The sequence below is a fragment of the Hemitrygon akajei genome, chromosome 27 (genome assembly GCF_048418815.1).
Source record: "Hemitrygon akajei chromosome 27, sHemAka1.3, whole genome shotgun sequence".
In the NCBI taxonomy this organism is placed as follows: domain Eukaryota; kingdom Metazoa; phylum Chordata; class Chondrichthyes; order Myliobatiformes; family Dasyatidae; genus Hemitrygon; species Hemitrygon akajei.
Genome location: NC_133150.1, coordinates 54,849,909 through 54,871,163, shown reverse-complemented (window position 1 = coordinate 54,871,163; position 21,255 = coordinate 54,849,909). Strand labels below are relative to the sequence as shown.

The 21,255-nt window shown below is 45.9% G+C and overlaps 1 protein-coding gene across 2 annotated transcripts in view; it reads right to left on the bottom strand.

Moving 5' to 3' along the window:
• The window catches only part of LOC140717439 (kin of IRRE-like protein 1), a 172,801-nt gene that overhangs the window by 122,311 nt on the left and 29,235 nt on the right, over positions 1 to 21,255 (bottom strand). For both annotated transcript variants that reach the window (XM_073031037.1, XM_073031036.1), the window contains exons 3-5: positions 14,649 to 14,798; positions 14,017 to 14,174; positions 9,769 to 9,919 (exon numbers count right to left, since the gene is read on the bottom strand). In XM_073031037.1, the coding sequence (XP_072887138.1) occupies positions 9,769 to 9,919; positions 14,017 to 14,174; positions 14,649 to 14,798 (459 nt within the window). The remainder of the gene's footprint in view (positions 1 to 9,768; positions 9,920 to 14,016; positions 14,175 to 14,648; positions 14,799 to 21,255) is intronic.

Here is a 21,255-nt window from a genome sequence, read left to right as displayed (position 1 = left end):
AGGGCCAAATGGCCTACTCCTGCACCTATTTTCTATGTTTCTATGTTTCTATAACAAGCGGGATCTCCCAGTAGCCACCCACGTTAATTCCATTTCCCATTCCCTTTCCGATATGTCCATCCATGGCTTCCTCCACTGTTGTGATGAGGCCACACTTAGGTTGGAGGAAAAATACCTTATATTCCATTTGGGTAGCCTCAAACCTGATGGCATGAACATCGATTTCTCTAACTTCCGGTAAGGTCCCTCAACAACGCCCCCCCCCCCCCCCATCCCTCCATTTCCCATCCCTTTTTCCTCTCTCACCTCATCTCACCAATCAACTTCCCAGCTCTTTACTTCATCCCTACCCCTCCATATTTCACCTATCACCTAGTGGCTCTCTCTCCCCTCCTCCTACCTTTTAAATCTACTCCTCAGCATTTTTTCTCCAGTTCTGCTGAAGGGTTTTGGCCCAAAACGTCAACTGTACTTTTTACCATAGATGCTGCCTGGCCTGCTGAGTTCCTCCGGCATTTTGTATTTGTTGCTCAACATGAACTTGATGGGCAAAATGGTCTGTGTCCCTGCTGAAATTTCTATTAATCTATGATTTTATCCTCATAAGACATGCTCTCTTATTGAGCAGCATTCTGGTAAATCTCTGCAGCCTCTGTAAAACATCCACATCCTTCCTATAATGAGGTGACCAAAACCGAACACAATTTTTCAATTGTGGTGTAGATTCAAAAGTTCAAAGATTCAAAGATACATTTATTATCAAAGTATGTATGCAGTATATAGCCCTGAGATTCATCTTCCCACAGACAGCCACAAAACAACAAAATGCATTGGAACCTGTTCACAGAGAACATCAAACACCGACCACACAAACAAAATATGCAAAAGGCAAAAAACAGGTGAAAAGCACAGAATATAAAACATAAAATATCAATTTAGTTCAGTTCAGTTCACTTAGGGCTCTGTCATTCATTGACTGCAGGCACAAAGCCCCAATCAAAATCACACAAAGTAGCAATAGGAAGGAGTAGCCAGAAACTTCATATATGAACTACAGAGTCCAATCCACAAATTGCATCAATTAAACCTTACCCAAGACCCAAGACACCAGCAGCAGTGAGTGAGAGGGAGAGAAAGACCAGTGGAATGCAAGCAGATGGTGCTGAGCATATGCTCACTGATTTTATGGAGCAGCAACTCCCTGCAGCTCTTGAATTCAATCCCCCTAATGAAGGCCAACACACAATATGCCTTCTTAACAACCCTATCATTTTGCACAGCAACTTTGAGCAATCAGATGGTTGTGGACCCCAATATCTCTCTGTTCCTCCACACTGTTATGAATCCTAACATTAACCTTGTATTCTGCCTTCAAATTTGACCTTTCAAAGTGACAACCACACTTTTCCGAGTTGAACTGCATTTGCCATTTCTCAGCCCAGCTCTTCATCCTATCTATATTCTGTTGTAATCTATGACAAACTTCTGCACTATCCACAACTCCACCAACCTTCATCTCATCTGCTCTCGCCTACTCTTCCAATCAACACACACAAAGTGCTGGAGGAACTCAGCAGGCCAGGCAGCATCTATGGAAAAGAGTCAACAGTCAACATTTGGGCAGAGACATTTCATCAGGACTGGGAGAAATGATGAGGTCAGAGTAAGAAGGTGGGAGATGAGAGAAAGAAGTACAAGGTGGTAGGTCTATTGCATCCGGTACTCCCAGTGCAGCCACCTCTACATCGGTGAGACCCGACGCAGGTTGGGGGACCGCTTCATCGAGCACCTACGCTCCATCTGTCACAATAGACAGGACCTCCCGGTTGCCACCCACTTCAACTCTGCCTCTCATTCCCATCTAGATATGTCCATACATGGCCTCCTCTACTGCCATGATGAGGCCAAACTCAGGTTGGTGTAGCAACACCTCATCTACCGTCTGGGTAGCCTCCAGCCTGGTGGTATGAACATTGAATTCTCCAATTTCAGGTAATTCCTTCCCCCTCACCCTACCCCAGGTCCCTCTCTGTCTCTCTCCCCTTGCAACTTTCTGCTTCTTTATCTCTACAGTTCTTTCATGCTTATCCCCTCCCCCTTTATCTTTCCTCTGATTGGTTTTCCACCTTGTGCCTCTAGGCCCTACCCCCTCCCCATCTCTATTACTGGGCTTCGGCCCTCTCTTCACCCCCATTCCTGATGAAGGGTCTCGGCCCGAAACGTTGGCTACTCTTTTCTCACGGATGCTGCCTGACCTGCTGAATTCTTCCAGCATTGTGTACGTATTCAAGGTGGTAGGTGATAGGTGAAACCAGGAGCAGGAGAGGAGTGAAGTAAAGAGCTGGGGTGTTGATTGGTGAAAGAGATAAAGGGATGGAGAAAGGGGAATCTGATAGGAGAGGGTAGAAGATCATGAAAGAAAGGGAAGAGAGAGGAGCACCAGAGGGAGGTCAAGCATGTAAGCAGATAAGGTGAGAGAGGAGAATGGGAATGGGGACTAGTGAAGGAAAGGGGGCAATTATCAGAAATGCAAGAAATTGATATTGATACCATCAAGTTGGAACCTACCCAGATGGAAACTAAGGTGAATGTGGCCTCATTGTGGCAGTAGAGAAGGCCATGGACTGGCAAGTTGGAATGGGAATGGGAAGTAGAATCAAAATGGGTGGCCACCAGGAAATACCACTTTTTATGATGGATAGAACTTGGCAAAGCAGTCTCCCAATCTACGCTATGTCTCACCGATATGCAGGAGACCACACTGGGAGCACCAGATTCAGTAGGTGACACCAACAGGCTCACAGGTGAAGTGATGCCTGTCCATTGACAACTGGCTGAGATTAAGAAAGTGGAAGAAGGTGTTGGAAATGACCAGGTAAATTTGAGGGCAGGGTAAAAGTTGGAGGCAAATTTCATGAAGTTGACAAGCTCAGTATAGTTGCAGGAAGCAGCATCAACACAGTCAACTATATCCAGCACATAATTCTCTGCAACTTCCACCATCTCCAATGGAATCCCACCACCAAGCAGATATTTCTGTCCACCACACTTTCTGCTTTCCACAGTGATCACGCCCTACACAACTCCCTTCACCACTCATCCCTCACCACTGATCTCCGCCACCCTGGCGCTTATCCTTGCAAGCCCCTACACCTCCTCCCACACTACAATTCAGGGCCCCAATCAGTTCTTCCAGGTGAGGTGACACTTCACCAGTGAGTCTTTTTGGGTTATCTACTGTATTCGGTGTGGCCTTCTGTATATCTGTGAAACTGGAAGTAGATTGGGAGACCACTCAGCCTTTTCTCCTTGGAGCGGTGGAGGATGAGAGGTGGCCTGATAGAGGTGTATAAGATGATGAGGCATTGATCAAGTGGATAGTCAGAGGTTTTTTTCCAGGACTGAAATGGCTAACACGAGAAGGTGCAGTTTTAAGGTACTTGGAAGCAGGTACAGAGGAGATGTCAGTGGTAAGTTTTTTAAGCAGAGAGTGGTGAGTGCGTGGAATGGGCTGCCAGTGACAGTGGTGGAGGCGGATACGATAGAGTCTTTTAAGAGGTTCCTGGATAGGTACATGGAGCTTAGCGAAAGAGAGGGCTATGGGTAACCCTAGGAAATTTCTAAAGTAAGTACATGTTCGGCATAGCATTGTGGGCCGAAGAGCCTGTATTGTGCTCTAGGTTTTCTAGTTTCTATGTTTCACTGAGCACCTACGCTCCATCCACCAGAAACAGCGTGATCTCCCGGTAGCCACCCATTTAAATTCTACTTCCCATTCCTACTCCAACATGGCCTTCTCTACTGCATTGATATGGCCACACTCAAGTTGGAGGAGCAACATCTTATATTCCATCTGGATAGTCTCCAACCTGATGGCATGAACATTGATTTCTCAGACTGCCAATAATTGCCTCCCCTTTCTCTTTCACCATTTTTCTTTCCTTTTTCCCTCTCTCACCTCATCTCCTTATCTTTCCCACCTCCCTCTGGTTATCCCCCACCTTCTATTTCTTCCATGGTCTTCTACCATCTCCTATTAGATTCCCCACTCTCCATCCCTTTATCTCTTTCGCCAATCATCTTTCCAGCTCTCTTTCATCCTTCTCCTCTCATTTCACTACCATCTACCACCTTGGACTTTTTCCTTCCCCCCCCCCCCCCCCCGACTTCTCAGTTTTTTTCCTGTTCTGATGAAGAGTTGGCCTGAAATATCAACTGTTTATTCTTTCCATATATTGCTACCTGGCCTGCTGAATACCTCCAGCATTTTGTGTGTGATGCTTGGATTTCCAGCATCTGCAGATTTTCTTGTGTGTGAGCCCTCTCTTCCACTTCCTCATCCAAGTCATTTACAAAACTCAGTAAGAGCAGGGATCCCAAAACAGATCCCTATGCAACACCACCAGTTACTGACCTCCAGCTATAATACGCTCCATCTACAACCACCCTCTGCCTTCTATAGGCAAGCCAATTCTGAATTCACATGGACAAATTTTCCTCCTGAATTTCTGAATTAGCATACAATGGGGAACTTTATCAAGTACCTTACGAAAACCACATCCACTGCTCTAATTTCATCAATGTGATTTGCCACATCATCAAAAAATTCAGTCAGATTTGTGAGGCATGACCTGCCCTTCACAAAACCATGCTGACTGTCCCTAATCAGGCTATGCTTCTCCAAATACTTGTAAATCCTATCTCTAAGAATTTTCTCTTGTATTTTCCCACCAATGAAGTAAGTTTCATTGGTCTATAATTCCCAGAGTTATCCCTACTCCCTTTCCTGAATAGGAATAACATTTGCCACCATCCAATCATCTGCTACTAATCCTGTGACCAGTGTGGATGCAAAAAATCACTACCAAAGGCACAGCAATCTCTTCCCTCTCTTCCTGTAACAACCTGTGATATAACCTGTCCAGACCTAGGAACTTATGTATCTTAATGTTTTTCAAAAGATCCAGCACATACTCTTCCTTAATGTTGACATGTTCTAATATAGCAGCCTGTTTTAAGCTGTCCATACAAATGTCAAGTTTCCTCTCACTGGTGAATACTAAAGCAAAGTACTCATTAAGGATCTCCCCTAACTCCCCAACTCTGTTTTCTGTTTTATCCTGATCAGTTCTATCTTCACTCCAGTCATCTTTCTGTTCTTCACTTATGTGTAGAATGCCTTGGGATATTCCTTGATCCGACTTGGCAAGGCCTTCTCTTGCCCCTTTCTAGCTCTTCATAGTCTACTCTTGAGCTCTGTTCTAGCTACCTTGTAACTCTCTAGAGTTCTATCTGATCCTTGATTCCTAAACCTTAAGTAGATTCTTTCTTCCTCTTACAAAAAAGAGAAAATCTGCAGATGCTGGAAATCCAAGCAACACACAGAAAATGCTGGAGGAGCCCAGCAGGCCAGGCAGTATCTATGGAAAAGAGTACAGTCGACGTTTTGAGCCAAGACCTTTTGACAAGACTGGAGAAAAAGGCTGAGGAGTAGATTTAAAAGGTGGGGGGAGGGGAGAGAGAAACAGAAGGTGATAGGTGAAACCTGAAGGGGGAAGGATAAAGTAAAGATCTGAAAAGTTGATTGGTGAAGGAGGTACAGGACTGGAGAAGGGAGAGTCTGAAACAAGAGGACAGAAGGCCATGGAAGAAAGGCAAGGTGGGAGGAGAACCAAAGGGAGGCGATGGGTAGGCAAGGAGATAAGGTGTGAGAGGGAAAAGGGGATGGGGAATGGTGAAGGGGTGAGGGGGAGGAATACTGGAAGTTTGAGAAATTGACGTTTATGCCATCATGAGGCTACCCAGATGGAATATAAGGTGTTGTTTCTCCAACCTAAGTGTGACTTCATCATGACAGTCAGTGGAGGAGGCCATGGATAGACATATCAGAATGGGAATGGGAATGGGAAGTGGAATTAAAATGGATGGCCATGGGGAGATCCTGCTTATTCTGGTGGATGGAGCATAGGTGCTTGGAGTGTAGGAGCGTAGGTTCTTCCTCTTGACTAGATATTCCACATCTCTTGTCAACCATGGTTCCTACACTCTACCATTCTTTCTCTTCCTCAATGGGACAAACACATCCAGAACCCCATGCGGGTGCTCCATAAACAACCGTCACATTTCTGTTGTGTATTTCTCTGAGTACATCCATTCACAATTTATGCTCCCAAATCCCTGGCTAATAGCATCAAAATTCCATTCCCTCCAATTAAATACAGTACTTTCCCATACAGTCTTCTCCTATCCCTGTCTAAGGCTATGGAAAAGGTCAGGGAGTTCAGGTAACTGTCTCTGAAATGCCCTTTTTCTCTATGACTGCCTCTCTCCCTTCTAACCCCACTCTCTATCCCTCTCAACTCCCTCTATCCCATTTCCCTACATCCATGCTCCATTCCTCTTTCTCTCCTTTCCCTCTTCACACTCCAGCTCCCAATCTCCAACTCTCTTTCCATCCTACTTTCTTTGCCACTCTCTCCATCTTTACATCCCTCATCCTCTCTATCTCCTTCTCTGGCCATCTCCAACCCCCTGTCATTGCACCTTCCCATCTTCTTTCTATCTTCCTGTCCCACTCCCCACCTCCCTTCCTCTCTCCGTCCATCTCTCCCTGTCCCTCCCCCATCCCTCTCTCATTTTCCATCCCTTCCTAGTTCCCTATCCCTCTCTTCCTAGATTTTCTCTCCATCTCCCTCTCCCAACTTCCTCTCTCCAGTTCCAGCATTCTCCCTTCCCCCACTTTTTCTCCGACTTCCGCTCTCTCTCTCCACAATATACCTGTCACTCTCACAATCTCCCTGGGCCCTCTGTTAGGCCTGCATCTTCAACTGTCTCTGCTTCACTCCTTCGTCCTGTTTTCCTCCCCATCAAACTCTCCGCCTTTCCTCATAACCTCTTCTCTCAAACTTCTCCTCTTTCCCTCTAACTGCCTCTCTCCATTTCTCCCACCACTCTCTCTCTACACCTCTCACGATTGCTGCTCCTTTCTTAATCTCCCTGGCTCATCTCTATTGCCTCTCTATCCTCCCATCCCTCTTTTCCCATCTCTCTGTTCCCTATTCCCATTCCACACTCAACCACTCTGATTCTCCTACCACCCTTGTTGTCCATCTCACTCCAATTGTCCCAGTCACTCCCATGTTTTATTCCCACATCATATCTCCTGTCCCATTCTATCCATTTTCAATCTGCATCATCTTTTCCTTTCCTCCTTTCTACATTCTCAACTGTCACTTTGAATGCCACTCTCTATCTCTTCATTTACCACTCTGACTTCCACCATTTCCCTCTCATTTCTACTTACATAGCCTCTCCCACTCCATTGCCCATGATCAATTATCCTGTCCACAGATTCCCATTCACCAGCCTCCCTCTTCTTCCTGTTCTGTTTCTGTCTATCCAGCTCTCATCTACGTTCTCTATTTCACACTCTAACTTTGTCCCTCTCTTTCACATTCTCCATCCCTAGTCCACTCTGCTTTCTATCTTTTTTCTCTCTCCCTTCTCACTCTCCACATTCTCTTTAGCTGACCATCTCCATACTTACTTTCATACACAGGGGAGGGTCAGGAAGAGTATAGGTTAGGGTGAGGAGTTTAAAAAGGTTAGGCCAGGAGAACGGTGAGAGGCCACAATAGGCCATTGGTAAAAACGGTAAAGACAAATGTCTTGTGGTATAATTAGGGACCAAAGAGGAAATAGTGTGAGGCATCAGAGGACATGGGAGAAGTTGTAATCAGCATTTGCAAAGGAGAGAGACATTGCAGTATAGATTTCAGGGAGGGGACAGGGTGTCCTGGAATAGATTGAGCAAGTGTTAGATGTCATGTAATGCAGTAAGTGGATATACCTCTAGGGCCTAATGAGGTTCACCAGGCTGTTATAAACACAAGAGATTCTGCAGATGCTGGAAATCCAGAGCAAAATACACAAAATACTGCAGGAACTCAGCAGGTCAGACAGCATCTATGGAAAGGAATTAAGAACTGACATCTCAAGCTGAAATCCTTCATTAGGAATATAGCCTGATTTAGATAGCATGTACAATCAGGAGAAGGTGGACAAACTGTGGCAGAGGTTGGGGCGGAGACCTGATAGATGTTTATAAGATTTAAGATGGCATTGTTGAAGACAGGCGATAACTTACTGGCAGTTCCCAAAGCAAGAAGAAACACAGCTAAATAATAACACTTTTAACTTATTAAGAACACTTTTTCTTTTAAAAAAAATTATGGTTAATTATTACCACAAACAATGAAGACCTGTGGAAAGGTGAGGCTGGGTCTAAGGTCAAAATGTGTGAAGGAGAGATGGAGCTGGAGAGAGATTGAGGCATATTTCAGACAGATTCAGAGCAAGGTGGTGGCATGTTTGACACTGAGTCAGGGCATGCAAAGTGGAGGAAAGTCAGAGTGGAGGAAACAGGTACAGGATGAAATATGGTATTAGGGTCTAGGCCCAGAGCGCATCGAAGTGACAGGGCCCAGGTCCTAGATCTAGGAATGACCTGATGTTTGGATGATTTAAACACCAGGCCAGATATCAGGACCAGAGTCAGGCCAGTTCTGCTCAAAGCTCTGAAACATTTACTCTGTTCTTCACTGCGCTCAGGATGAGGCTGTGGCTGTGGGCCTTGTGCAGCTGCTTCGGGCTCCATGATGTTTATTCTGCTCTTTGGTGCACTGAGGCTGTGAGCCTGCTTCAGGCTTCATGTCTGAGGGCTCACTTTCATTCTAAATGCTATTTGCCTACTTTTATTGTTTGCACAATTTGTTTTTCTCTCTGCACATTGGGTGTTTGACAGTTTTTTTATGGATTCTTTCAGGTTTCTTGTTTTGTGGCTGCCAGTAAGGAGAAGTATCTCAAGGTTGTATAATTTATACATACTTCGATTATAAATGTATTTTGAACTTGAAGAGGCATAGAAAGAACAACCAACTAGTGTCTTTTCACAGGGTCAAAATGTCTGATACTTGAGGGCATGCATTTAAGGTGAGAGGACCTAGCCCAAAGAAGATATGTAGGGTTTTGTTTTATTGCACTGACAATGTTGGGTGTCTATAACAAAATGTGCAAGAGGTTCTTCGATAGGCACATGAATGTGCAGAGAATGGAGGGAAATGGACATTGTTCAGACAGAAGGCATATAAATACCAGCTTAATTTGGTCTGCACAGCATCATGGGTCAAAGGTTCTCTACTGCACTGTTCTGTGTTCTGTTCAAACAAACCTGCACAACTGCAAAAAGCCCTGAAGGTGGCAGTACGGGAAGCTATGGTGGCAGAGAAGAGAAGCTCTCATTCATGATCAGGGACTATAGAATAAACAGAAAGCTGAATAACTGTACAATAAATAAATCATCAGTCAGGCCACAGCTGGAGTAAATGCGTCGGATGCATTTTGTGGTCAGATAGGCATAGGAATCATACAGGAATGAGTACAAAATGATGTACAGAGAGGGCACAGGGTTTAAGGTAGGAGGAAGGAAGGGTGGATCTGAGTAGTAACTGAGAGTGGTTAATATCTAGAAGGCAGTGCTGGAAGAGGTGAGGGTATCAGAATGTACTTTGTATTTGTATTTGTCAGACCATTAGATGGACATTTGTACAGAGAATGTATGGAAGGACACAGTGCTAATGTGACCAAATGGGATTGCATAGATGAGAGAAAACATCAAAATGGAAGTGATGGGGTGAAAGGCCTGTTACCTACAATGTCCAGCCCTTTATCACAATCCCTCCCTCACCCTTGCTTGCTCCCTTCACTTACAGTGAACGTTGAGTTGGACGAAGGTCTCCTTTCCAGCAGGCAACGCCTTGTTGCTTGTATGGCAGGTGAACTTGCGGCCAGTGTCCACATCAGTAGGAGTGATGGGGAGAGTGCTGATGGTCGTGGACCTCTTTCCGTCATCCATCACAGTCTGGGAACAGGGAGAAAATCAAGGACAGAGAGCAAGGATGGTGGAAAGAGACGGAAGGGGTGTGAGTGGGAAAGAGAAGGAAACTGTGAAGGGAAGGAGGGAAGGCAAGGGGGAGGAAGGAAAGGCTGGGTATGGGGTGGGAGAAAGGAGGGGAGAGAGAGGCAAGGAGAGATGAAGAAAAAGGGATGAGAGCAAAGGAGATGGGGAGGAGAAGGAGGGAGCACAAGGGTATCAAAAATATGGGAAGGGGAGAAAGGGAGAATAGAGAGGAGGAAGGGGATGAGGGAAGGGTTACGAGGTGAAAGGGAGATGGAATAGAGTGGCAATGAGAGGGTGGAGAGAGAAGGCAGAGAGAGAACGAAGTGAGAGAGGGAAGTGAGTGAGATGAAGAAAGGAGAGAGACATGAGGAATGAGATGGGGAGGGAGACGCATGAGGAAGAAAGATGGCGAGAGCAATAGGAAGGGAGCTGGGGAGAAAGATGGTGAGAGAGAGGTGGGGGAGAGATGGGGAAGAGAGATGTGGGGGAAAGATGGGGGAAAGTGATGGGGAAGACAGATGGAAGAGAGGGATAGGGAAGAGAGATGTGGAAGAGAGATAGGGAAGTGAAATGGGGAAGAGAAATGGGAAGAGAGATGTGGAAGAGAGAGGGGAAAAGAGTTGAGGGAGAGAGATGGTAGGGTAGTGGGGAGAAAGATGGGGAAGTGAGATGGGGAGAGATGGGGAAGACAGATGGGGAAGAGAGATTACGGGTGAGAGATGGGATGAGTGATGGGAAAAGATATGGTGAGTGAAAGATGGGAAGAGGGTTGGGGAAATGAGTTGGAGAGACATGATGGGTGAGAGGCGGAGAGAGGTGCAGGAGAGATGGGGAAGAGAGATGTGGGGGAGAGAGCTGGTGGGTGAGTGATACGGAAGAAAGATAGGGGAAAGGTAGGGGAGAGAAGTGGGGAAGAGAGGTGGAGGAGAAAGGTGGGGGACAGAGTTGGGGTGAGAGATGGGAAGAGAGTTGGGGAAGAAAGGAGGGGAAGGGTGCTGGGGAAGAGAGGTGGGAAAGGGAGGTGGGAAAGAGATTGGGGAGGTAGGTGAGGAGAGAGATGTGAAAGAGAAACAGCAAAGAGAGAAGAGTAGAGTGATTGGGAGAGGTGGTGAGAGTAGTGGGAAGGGAAATGGTGTGTGAGAGATGTGGAAGAGAGGAGGGGAAGAGTGGTGGGGAAGTGAAATGGGGAGATATGGGCAAAATGGGAAGGAGATTGGTAGAGAGATGAGGAGAAAGATAGGGAAGTGAGGTGAGGAGAGATGTGGGGAGAAAGTTGAGGGAGAGAGTTGGGCAAGGGTGATGGGGAAGAGATGGGGCAGAGAAATATGGGAGAGATATGGGGAAGAGAGATGTGAAAGAGTGGGAGAGGGAGATGTGGAGAAAGAATGGGGGAGATTTGGGAAACAGAATTGGTGAAAAGCAAAGTGGAGAGAGATGGGAGATTTGAAGTCAGAGGTGGCGAGGGAGATGATGAGTAGAGATGTGAAAGAGAAGTGGGGGAGTTATGTCGGAAAGAGTGATGGAGAGAGAGTTGGAGAGAGATGGGGAGAAAGATGGGATGGGAGATGGGGAAGAGAGGTGGGAGAGAAAATTTGGGAGGAAGTTGAGGGAGGGAGAGAGGGAAGAGAGTTGGGTGAAAGAGGCAGGGAGGAAGTTGGGCTGGGAGATGTGGAAGAGAAGTGGTGGACAGAGATGGGAAGAGAGATGTGGTAGATAGGTAGGGGAGAGATGGGGAAGTGAAGTAGGGAGAGAGATAGGTAAGAGAATGGGGAAGAGAGATGGGGAAGAGAAATGGCAAACAGAGAATTGGAGAGATATTGGGAGGGATGGAGACAGAGGTGGGGGAAAGAGTTGAGGGAGAATTTTGGGGAGCAGTGATGGGGACAGTGATGGGGAGAGAGATGGAGAAGATAGATAGGGAGGTGAAAGAAGGTAAAGAGATTTTGGAAGAAATGGGGTAGAGAGGTAAGGCAGAAAGATGGGGAGAGATATGGGGTAGAGGGGGCAGAAGAAAGCTGTGGTAGAGAGATGTGAAGTGAGATGGGGAAGAGATGTGGGGGAGAAAGGGAGGGAGAGAGGAAGGGTGGAGAGAGGAGGATAGATATGGTGGGACAGAGATGGTGAAGAGGAGGGAGAGATGAGAGTGAATGATGGGGACAGATGGACAGAGATAGGTGGGGGAGAGATGGACAGAGATAGTTGGAGAAGAGATGCGAGAGGGAGATGGCAGGAGAGAGATGGGGCCAGAGATGGAGGGATATAGATGACAGAAGATATGTGAGAGGGAGATGGCAGAAGAGAGATGGGAGTGAAAGAGATGGGGAGAGAGATGAATGGAGATAGATGGGAAGGGAGATATGGAAGAGGGAGATGGCAGGAAAGAGATGGTGAGAGAAGGGAGGGCAAGAGATAGGAGTGAGCTGTGGGAGAGGGGTGTGGGAGAGAGATGGGGTAAAGAGAAGGGGAGAAATGGGGAGGGATGGGGAGATATTGGGAGAGATGGGGAGAGATATAGAGTTATAGAGAGATGGAGGAGAGATGGTGGGAGAAAGATGAAGCAGATAGATTGGGATAGAAAGGGGTGGGTGAGAAAGAGGGTAAGATGGGGAGAAAGGGAGAGGAGGGAAAGATAAGAGAGGGAGAAGGAAGAGGAAAGGGTGGAAGAGATAGAGTGAGAGACAGATGGGGAAGACAGGTGGTAGTCAGATAGGGTGAGACAGTTGAGGTGAGACAGAGAGAGGAGCGAGAGGCTAACAGAAGAAGGAAACAGAAACGGGATACAGAGTGGGATGACAGCTGGAGGTTAAAGTGAAAGGGTGGGAGAAAGCTGGTTCGAGAGAGAATGTGGAGAGAGAAGTTGGGAGAGAGACAGTGGGAGAGAGGGAGAGTGCGAGGGAGAGGGGAGGGTGAGAGTTAAGGGTGAGCTGTGGGAGAGAGGAATGTGTGTGGGAAGAAGGGGAGAGAGAGGGTTTAGAGAGAGGTTAGTGAGAAGGATTAGACAGAGTGGTTAGAAAGCGTGGTTAGAGAGGGGTTGGTGTGTTAGAAAAAGGGAATAAATGGGTAGAGAGGGGAAGGACAGAGAAAGAGTAGGTGGGAGTGAGAGGTGAGAGAGAAAAATTGTGGAAAAAGGAAGGAATTTGGTGGTAGGTGGATATTTTGGTACACATTGGCAACAACATGTCAATGTGAGGAGGTCTTGAAGAGAGATTTTAGGGAGTTAGGTAGAAAGCTGAGAAACAGGACTTTCTCTGGATTGCAGCCTGTGTCATGTGCCAGTGAGGGTAAGAATAGGATGATTTGGTAGGTGAATGCATGGCTGAGAAATGGGTGCCGGGGGCAGATGTTAAGATTTATGAATCATTGGGATATCTTCTGGGAAAGGTACAACCTGTACAAAAGATGGAAGAGATGGGAGAGTGTGATGGGAGAGAGATCTGAGGAGATGGGGGGGGGGGGGGTAAGAGAGGTTGAAAAAGTAGAAATTGCAAGTGTTCAAAAAGGGTAAAGGGAGGAGTGGCAGTGAGAGGGAAGTATGTTGTGGAAGGGAGGTAAAGGAGAGGAATGGGAGAGAAAGAAGGAAGGAGGAAGTTGGTGGTAGATGCTTAGGGAAAACATATAGGGGAGGATAATGGGGCAGATGTGGAAGAGCAATGGGGTGAGATTTGGGGTTATGGGGAAGAGAGAGGGTAGATGCATGGGGCAAACCTATAGGGGAGGGGGATGGTGGGCAGATATGGAAGAGAGATGGGAAGAGGGAGTGAGAGCTGGGGAGACAGATAGGTAAGAGTGAGAATGGAGCGAGGGGAGAGAGAGGGGTGAGAGGTGAAAGGAAGAGGGAACAGACTGGGAATGATAATGAGAGATTGGAGAACCAAGTAGTGTGAGACAGGCATGAAGGATGGGGAGGGATGGAGAAGGGGATAATAGAGATGGATTGAGCTAGTTGGGTGAGAAGAGGGAGGGGCAATAGTGTGAGGTAAACGTGTGAGGGAGGGAACACCTGTGGGAAAGAGCCCGAGAGAGGAAATGCACAGGTAGGTAATGAACACAAGGCTCACCTTGGAGCTGGCAGCCCCTTCCTGCATTGCACCGTCCTGGTACCAGGTGATGTCTGCTGCTGGTTTGGCTCCACTAGCTCGGCATGTTAGGTTATACATGGAACCTGCTCTCAGCAGTATCTCAGGACCATCGTCAATTACAGGGTCATCAGGAGGGACTAGAGGTTGAGCAGAGAAGACCAAGCTCAGGGAAATGTCCTTCAACCACCTCCACCCACTCACTGTCTCCTCACAATTTTTCAAGACTCAGAGTTGGGGAGGAAGGGTTACAGGGGAATCAGAGACAAGGTGGGTGTTAGGGGACAGAGAGGGATTCAAAGAAAAGGAGAGGTGTAGAGGCCAGAGGGTCTTACAGAGACAGGGAGTGGGCCACAGGTGTTTATAGAGGCAGAAGTAGATCTGTGATTACAAACACAGGAGGCAGCTACATTGAAGGGTCGAAGGTTACAGGGGTTATGGATTGGGAGGGGTTTGGTGGCCAGAGGGGGTTAAAGAGACAGGGGTTATTGGGGTTGGAAAGGGTTTCAGAGGCAGGGCCCAGGGGGAATTACAGAGGCCAGGAGGGGAGGTGGATCCATTGAGGTGTAGTGGGGGGTCCGGCCATTGAGATGGGGCTCTAGACAGCTTCTCACCCAGCACAGTCAACGTTGCCCTGTCAGACCTGAGGGCCACCTCAGTCGCCTGGCACTCATAGACAGCATCGTCAGACAGATCAGCATTCTGGATCTGCAGGTTGTGCTCCCCCTTCTCCACCTCGCCCACAATACGGTACCGAGGCCATGCTGTAAAAAAAAAGTTGCCTGTCAGTGCAGGTAGAGAGATGCCATGGTCCATTCCTCCCACCCTTCAGGACACCTCATTCCAAGAGAATAGTTTAACAAGGGTAAGGGGGATAATCCTGGAATCCATAGACTGGTGAGTATTAAGTCTGTGGTTGAAAAGTTGCTAACTTGACTGAAGTTTTCAAGGAGATGATGAAGATAATTTATGAAACTGTGTAAGTTATTTATTTGGATTTTATTAAGGCTTTTCACAAGGTCCTTCATCAGAGATTCATCCAGAAGATTAAGATGCATGGGATCTACGATGATAAAGCTATTTGGCTTCAGAGGATGTTGGTCAATGGAACCTGGAGGTAATGTAGATCAGCTTGTTGTGCTATTACAGATTGTCAGGTATGATGTGGCCATCACAGTATTATGGCTGAAGGATGGTTATAGTTGGGAGCTGAATGTCCAAGGTTACACATTGTATCGGAGAGAAAGGAAAGTAGGCAGAAGGGGTGGTGTGACTGTGCTGGTAAAGAATGGCATCAAATTGGTAAAAAGATGTGACACAGGATCGGAAGGTGTCGAATCCCTATGGGTTGAGATAAGAAATTGCAAAGGTAAAAGGACCCTGATGGCAGTCATATACAGGCCTCCCAACAGTACCTGGGATGTGGACCACATATTATAACAGGAAATAGAAAAGGTGTGTCAAAAGGACAATTTTATGATAGCCATGGGAGATTTCAACATGCAGATCAAATGGGATACTGTTGGGGGGGATGTTTCATCGGGGTAGGCAGCAGCAGCTGAGTTCATGACACCATGGGTGGCTCTGCGGCACAGGAGGGAAGGAAAAGGAGTGGGAGAGCTATAGTGATAGGGGATTCAATTGTAAGGCGAATAGATAGGCGTTTCTGCGGCCACAAACGAGACTCCAGAATGGTATGTTGCCTCCCTGGTGCAAGGGTCAAGGATGTCTCTGAGCGGCTGCAGGACATTCTGGAGTGGGAGGGTGAACAGCCAGTGCTCGTGGTGCACATAGGTACCAACGATATAGGTAAAAAACGGGATGAGGTCCTACAAGGTGAATTTAGGGAGTTAGGAGATAAATTAAAAAGTAGGACCACAAAGGTAATAATCTTTGGATTACTACCAGTGCCACATGCTAGTCAGAGTAGAAACAGGAGGATATTTCAGATGAATACGTGGCTTGAAAAATGGTGCAAGGGGGAGGGATTCAAATTTCTGGGGCATTGGAACCAGTTCTGGGGGAGGTGGGACCGGTACAAACAGGATGGTCTGCACCTGGGCTGGACTGGAACCAATGTCCTAGGGGGAGCATTTGCTACTGTTGTTCAGGAGGATTTAAACTAATGTGGCAGGGGGATGTGAACAAGTGCAGAGAGACAGAGGGATGTAAAATGAGGGTAGAAGCAAACAGTAATAAGGTGAAAAGTAAAAGTGGCAGGCAGGCAAATCCAGGGCAAAAAGCAAAAAGGGCCACTTTTCAACATAATTGTATAAGGGCTAAGAGTGTTGTAAAAATAAGCCTGAAGGCTTTGTGTGTCAATGCAAGGAGCATTCGTAACAAGGGATGAATTGAATGTGCAGATAGTTATTAATGAATATGATATAGTTGGGATCACAGAGACATGGCTCCAGGGTGACCAAGGATGGGAGCTCAACATCCAGGGATATTCAATATTCAGGAGGGATAGACAGGAAAGAAAAGGAGGTGGGGTAGCGTTGCTGGTTAGAGAGGAGATTAACGCAATAGAAAGGAAGGACATTAGCCTGGAGGATGTGGAATCGATATGGGTAGAGCTGCATAACACTAAGGGCAGAAAACACTGGTGGGAGTTGTGTACAGGCCACCTAACAGTAGTAGTGAGTTTGGGGATGGCATTAAACAGGAAATTAGAAATGCATGCAATAAAGAAACAGCAGTTATAATGGGTGACTTCAATCTACATTTAGATTGGGTGAACCAAATTGGTAAGGGTGCTGAGGAAGAGGATTTCTTGGAATGTATGCGGGATGGTTTTCTGAACCAACATGTCGAGGAACCAAATAGAGAGCAGGCCATTCTAGACTGGGTATTGAACAATGAGGAAGGGTTAGTTAGCAATCTTGTCATGCGAGGCCCCTTGGGTAAGAGTGACCATAATATGGTCGAATTCTTCATTAAGATGGAGAGTGACATAGTTAATTCAGAAACTAAGGTTCTGAACTTAAAGAAGGGTAACTTTGAAGGTATGAGATGTGAATTAGCTAAGATAGACTGGTGAGTGATACTTAAAGGGTTGACGGTGGATATGCAATGGCAAGCATTTAAAGATCGCATGGATGAACTACAACAATTGTTCATCCCAGTTTGGCAAAAGAATAAACCAGGGAAGGTAGTGCACCCGTGGCTGACAAGGGAAATTAGGGATAGTATCAAGTCCAAAGAAGAAACATACAAATTAGCCAGAAAAAGCGGCACACCTGAGGACTGGGAGAAGTTCAGAGTCCAGCAGAGGAGGACAAAGGGCTTAATTAGGAAAGGGAAAAAAGATTATGAGAGAAAGCTGGCAGAGTACATAAAAACTGACTGTAAAAGCTTTTATAGATATGTGAAAAGAAAAAGATTGGTTAAGACAAATGTAGGTCCTTTACAGTCAGAAACAGGTGAATTGATCATGGGGAACAAGGACATAGCAGACCAATTGAATAACTACTTTGGTTCTGTCTTCACTAAGGAGGACATAAATAATCTTCCGGAAATAGTAGGGGACCGAGGGTCTAATGAGATGGAGGAACTGAGGGAAATACATGTTAGTAGGGAAGTGGTGATAAGTAAATTGAAGGGATTAAAGGCAGATAAATCCTTAGGGCCAGATGGTCGGCATCCCAGAGTGCTTAAGGAAGTAGCCCAAGAAATAGTGGATGCATTAGTGATAATTTTTCAAAACTCTTTAGATTCTGGATTAGTTCCTGAGGATTGGAGGGTGGCTAATCTAACCCCACTTTTTAAAAAAAGGAGGGTGAGGGAAACCATGGAATTATAGACCAGTTAGCCTGACATCGGTGGTGGGGAAAATGCTAGAGTCAGTTATCAAAGATGTGATAACAGCACATTTGGAAAGAGGTGAAATCATCGGACAAAGTCAGCATGGATTTGTGAAAGGAAAATCATGTCTGACGAATCTTAAAGAATTTTTTGAAGATGTAACTAGTAGTAGATATGGAAAAACCAGTGGATGTGGTATATTTAGATTTTCAAAAGGCTTTTGACAAGGTCCCACACAGGAGATTAGTGTGCAAACTTAAAGCACATGGTATTGGGGGTATGGTATTGATGTGGATAGAGAATTGGATGGCAGACAGGAAGCAAAGAGTGGGAATAAACGGGACCTTTTCAGAATGGCAGGCAGTGTCTAGTGGGGTACCGCAAGGCTCAGTGCTGGGACCCCAGTTGTTTACAATATATATTAATGATTTAGATGAGGGAATTAAATGCAGCATCTCCAAGTTTGTGGATGACACGAAGCTGGGTGGCAGTGTTAGCTGTGAGGAGGATGCTAAGAGGATGCAGGGTGACTTGGATAGGTTAGGTGAGTGGGCAAATTCATGGCAGATGCAATTTAATGTGGATAAATGTGAGGTTATCCACTTTGGTTGCAAGAACAGGAAAACAGATTATTATCTGAATGGTGGCTGATTAGGAAAAGGGGAGGTGCAATGCGACCTGGGTGTCATTGTACACCAGTCCTTGAAAGTGGGCATGCAGGTACAGCAGGCAGTGAAAAAGGCGATGGTATGTTGGCATTCATAGCAAGAGGATTTGAGTACAGGAGCAGGAAGGTTCTACTGCAGTTGTACAAGGCCTTGGTGAGACCACACCTGGAGTATTGTGCAGCAAACACGAGGAAATCTGCAGATGCTGGAAATTCAAGCAACACACACAAAATGCTGGTGGAACGCAGCAGGCCAGGCAGCATCTATAGGGAGAAGCACTGTTGACATTTCGGGCCGAGACCCTTCGTCAGGACTAACAGAGTATTGTGGAGTATTGTGTGCAGTTTTGGTCCCCCAATCTGAGGAAAGAAATTCTTGCCATAGACGGAGTACAAAGAAGGTTCACCAGATTGATTCCTGGGATGGCAGGACTTTCATATGAAGAAAGACTGGATAGACTAGGCTTATACTTGCTGGAATTTTGAAGATTGAAGGGGGGATCTTATTGAAACGTATAAAATGCTAAAGGGATTGGACAGGTTAGATGCAGGAAGATTGATCCCAATGTTGGGGAAGTCCAGAACGAGGGGTCACAGTTTAAGGAAGCCTTTTAGGACCGAGATGAGGAAAAACTTCTTCACACAGAGAGTGGTGAATCTGTGGAATTCTCTGCCACAGGAAACAGTTGAGGCCAGTTTATTGGCTATATTTAAGAGGGTGTTAGATATGGCCCTTGTGGCTAAAGGGATCAGGGGGTATGGAGAGAAAGCAGGTACAGGGTTCTGAGTTGGATGATCAGCCATGATCATACTGAATGGTGGTGCAGGCTTGAAGGGTTGAATGGCCTACTCCTGCACCTATTTTCTATGTTTCTATGTTTTTATGGCTTTTTAGAGCAGGTTGTCATTGACCCTCCTAGGGGGTCAGCTATACTGGATTGTGTGTTATGTAATGAACTGGAGGTGATTAGAGAGCTTACAGTAAAAGAACACTTCAGAGGCTGTGATCACAATATGATTCAGTTCATCTTCAAAATTGATAGGGAGTCTGATGTCGTGGTATTTCAGTGGAGAATAGGAAATTACAGTGGTATGAGAGAGGAGCTGGCCAAGCAGAATTGACCGATTTACCAGCAGTAAATTGGAAGGAGATGCTTGCAGGGATGACAGCAGAGCAGCAATTGTGTGAGTTTTTGGGAAAAAATAAAGAAGATGCAGGATAAATCTATTCCAAAAACAAAGAAATACTCAATCGGCAAAATAGTACAACCTTGGCTGACAAGGGAGGTCAAAGCTAATGTTAAAGCAAAAGAGAGGGCACACAACAAAGCAAAGACCAGCTGCAAAATAGAGGTTTGGAAAGGTTTTAAAAACCTACAGAGAGCAACTAAAAGAATCATTAGGAGGGAAAAGATGAAATATGAAAGCAAGCTAGCAAACAATATCAAAGTGGATAGTAATACTTTTTTGAGTACGTAAAAAAGAAAAAAGAGATGAATGGATATAGGACTGCTAGAAAATTAGGCTGGAGAAATAATAATGGGGCCAAGGAAATGGTAGGTGAACTAAATGAGTATTTTGCATTAGTCTTCACTGTGGAAGACACTAGCAGTGTGCCGTGTTGATGGGTGTGAGGGAAGAGAAGTGAGGGTGGTGAGGGGGGAGAAGGTGCTCAAAAAGTTGAAAGACCCAAGTGCACCATACTCACCCAAAACAGAGGAACTCCACCCTAAGGTTCAGAAAGAGGTATTGGTAGAGATTGTAGTGGCATTAGTAACGATCTTTCAAAAATCATTTGACCCTGGCAAGGTGCTAGATGACTGGAAAATTGCAGATTTCACTCCGCTCTTTAAGAAAGGAGGAAGGGAGCAGAAAGAAAATTTTAGACCAGTTAAACTGACCTCAGTGGATGGGAAGATGCTGGAGTCAATTATTAAGGATGAGGTGATGGAATGGACACAAAATGAGATAGGATAAAGTCAGCATGGTTTCTTCAGGGAAAATCTTGCCTGACAAACCAGTTGGAATTCTTCGAGGAAATTACAGGTAAGATAGATAAAGGAGATGCCGTGGATGTTGTACATTTGGACTTTCAGAGGCCTTTGACAAATTGCTACACATGGCTGCCTACCAAGTTAAAAGCCCAGGGTATTACAGGAAAGTTACTGGCATGGTTTGAGCATTGGTTGATAAACTGGTGAGGTACAGGTGAAGCCTCACCTTGAGTATTGTGAACAGTTTTGAGTTCCTCATATAAGAAAAGATGTGATGGCATTGGAGAGGTGTCAGAGGGGGTTCACAAGTATAATTTTGGGAATGAAGGGGTTATCATATGAGGAACATTTGATAGCTCAGGGTCTGTACTCACTGGAATTTAGAAGGACGATGGGGAGTCACATTGAAACCTTTTGAATGTAGAAATGCCTAGACAGAGAAGATGTGGAAAGGATGTTTCCCACTGTGGGGGAGTCTAGGATAAGAGGGCCAGCCTCAGGATAAAGAGGCACCATTTAAAACAGAGTTGTGGAGAAATTTCTTCAGTCAGATGGTGGTGAATTTTTTGAACTTGGGCACTAGCCTACAAAGTACCTAAGACATCTTTAGGGAGTGGTGTCTCAGAAAGGCAGCGTCCATTTTAAAGACCTCTAGCACCCAGGGTATGCCCTTTTCTCACTATTACCATCAGGTAGGAGATACAGAAGCCTGAAGGCACTCACTCAGCGATTCAGGAACAGCTTCTTCTCCTCTGC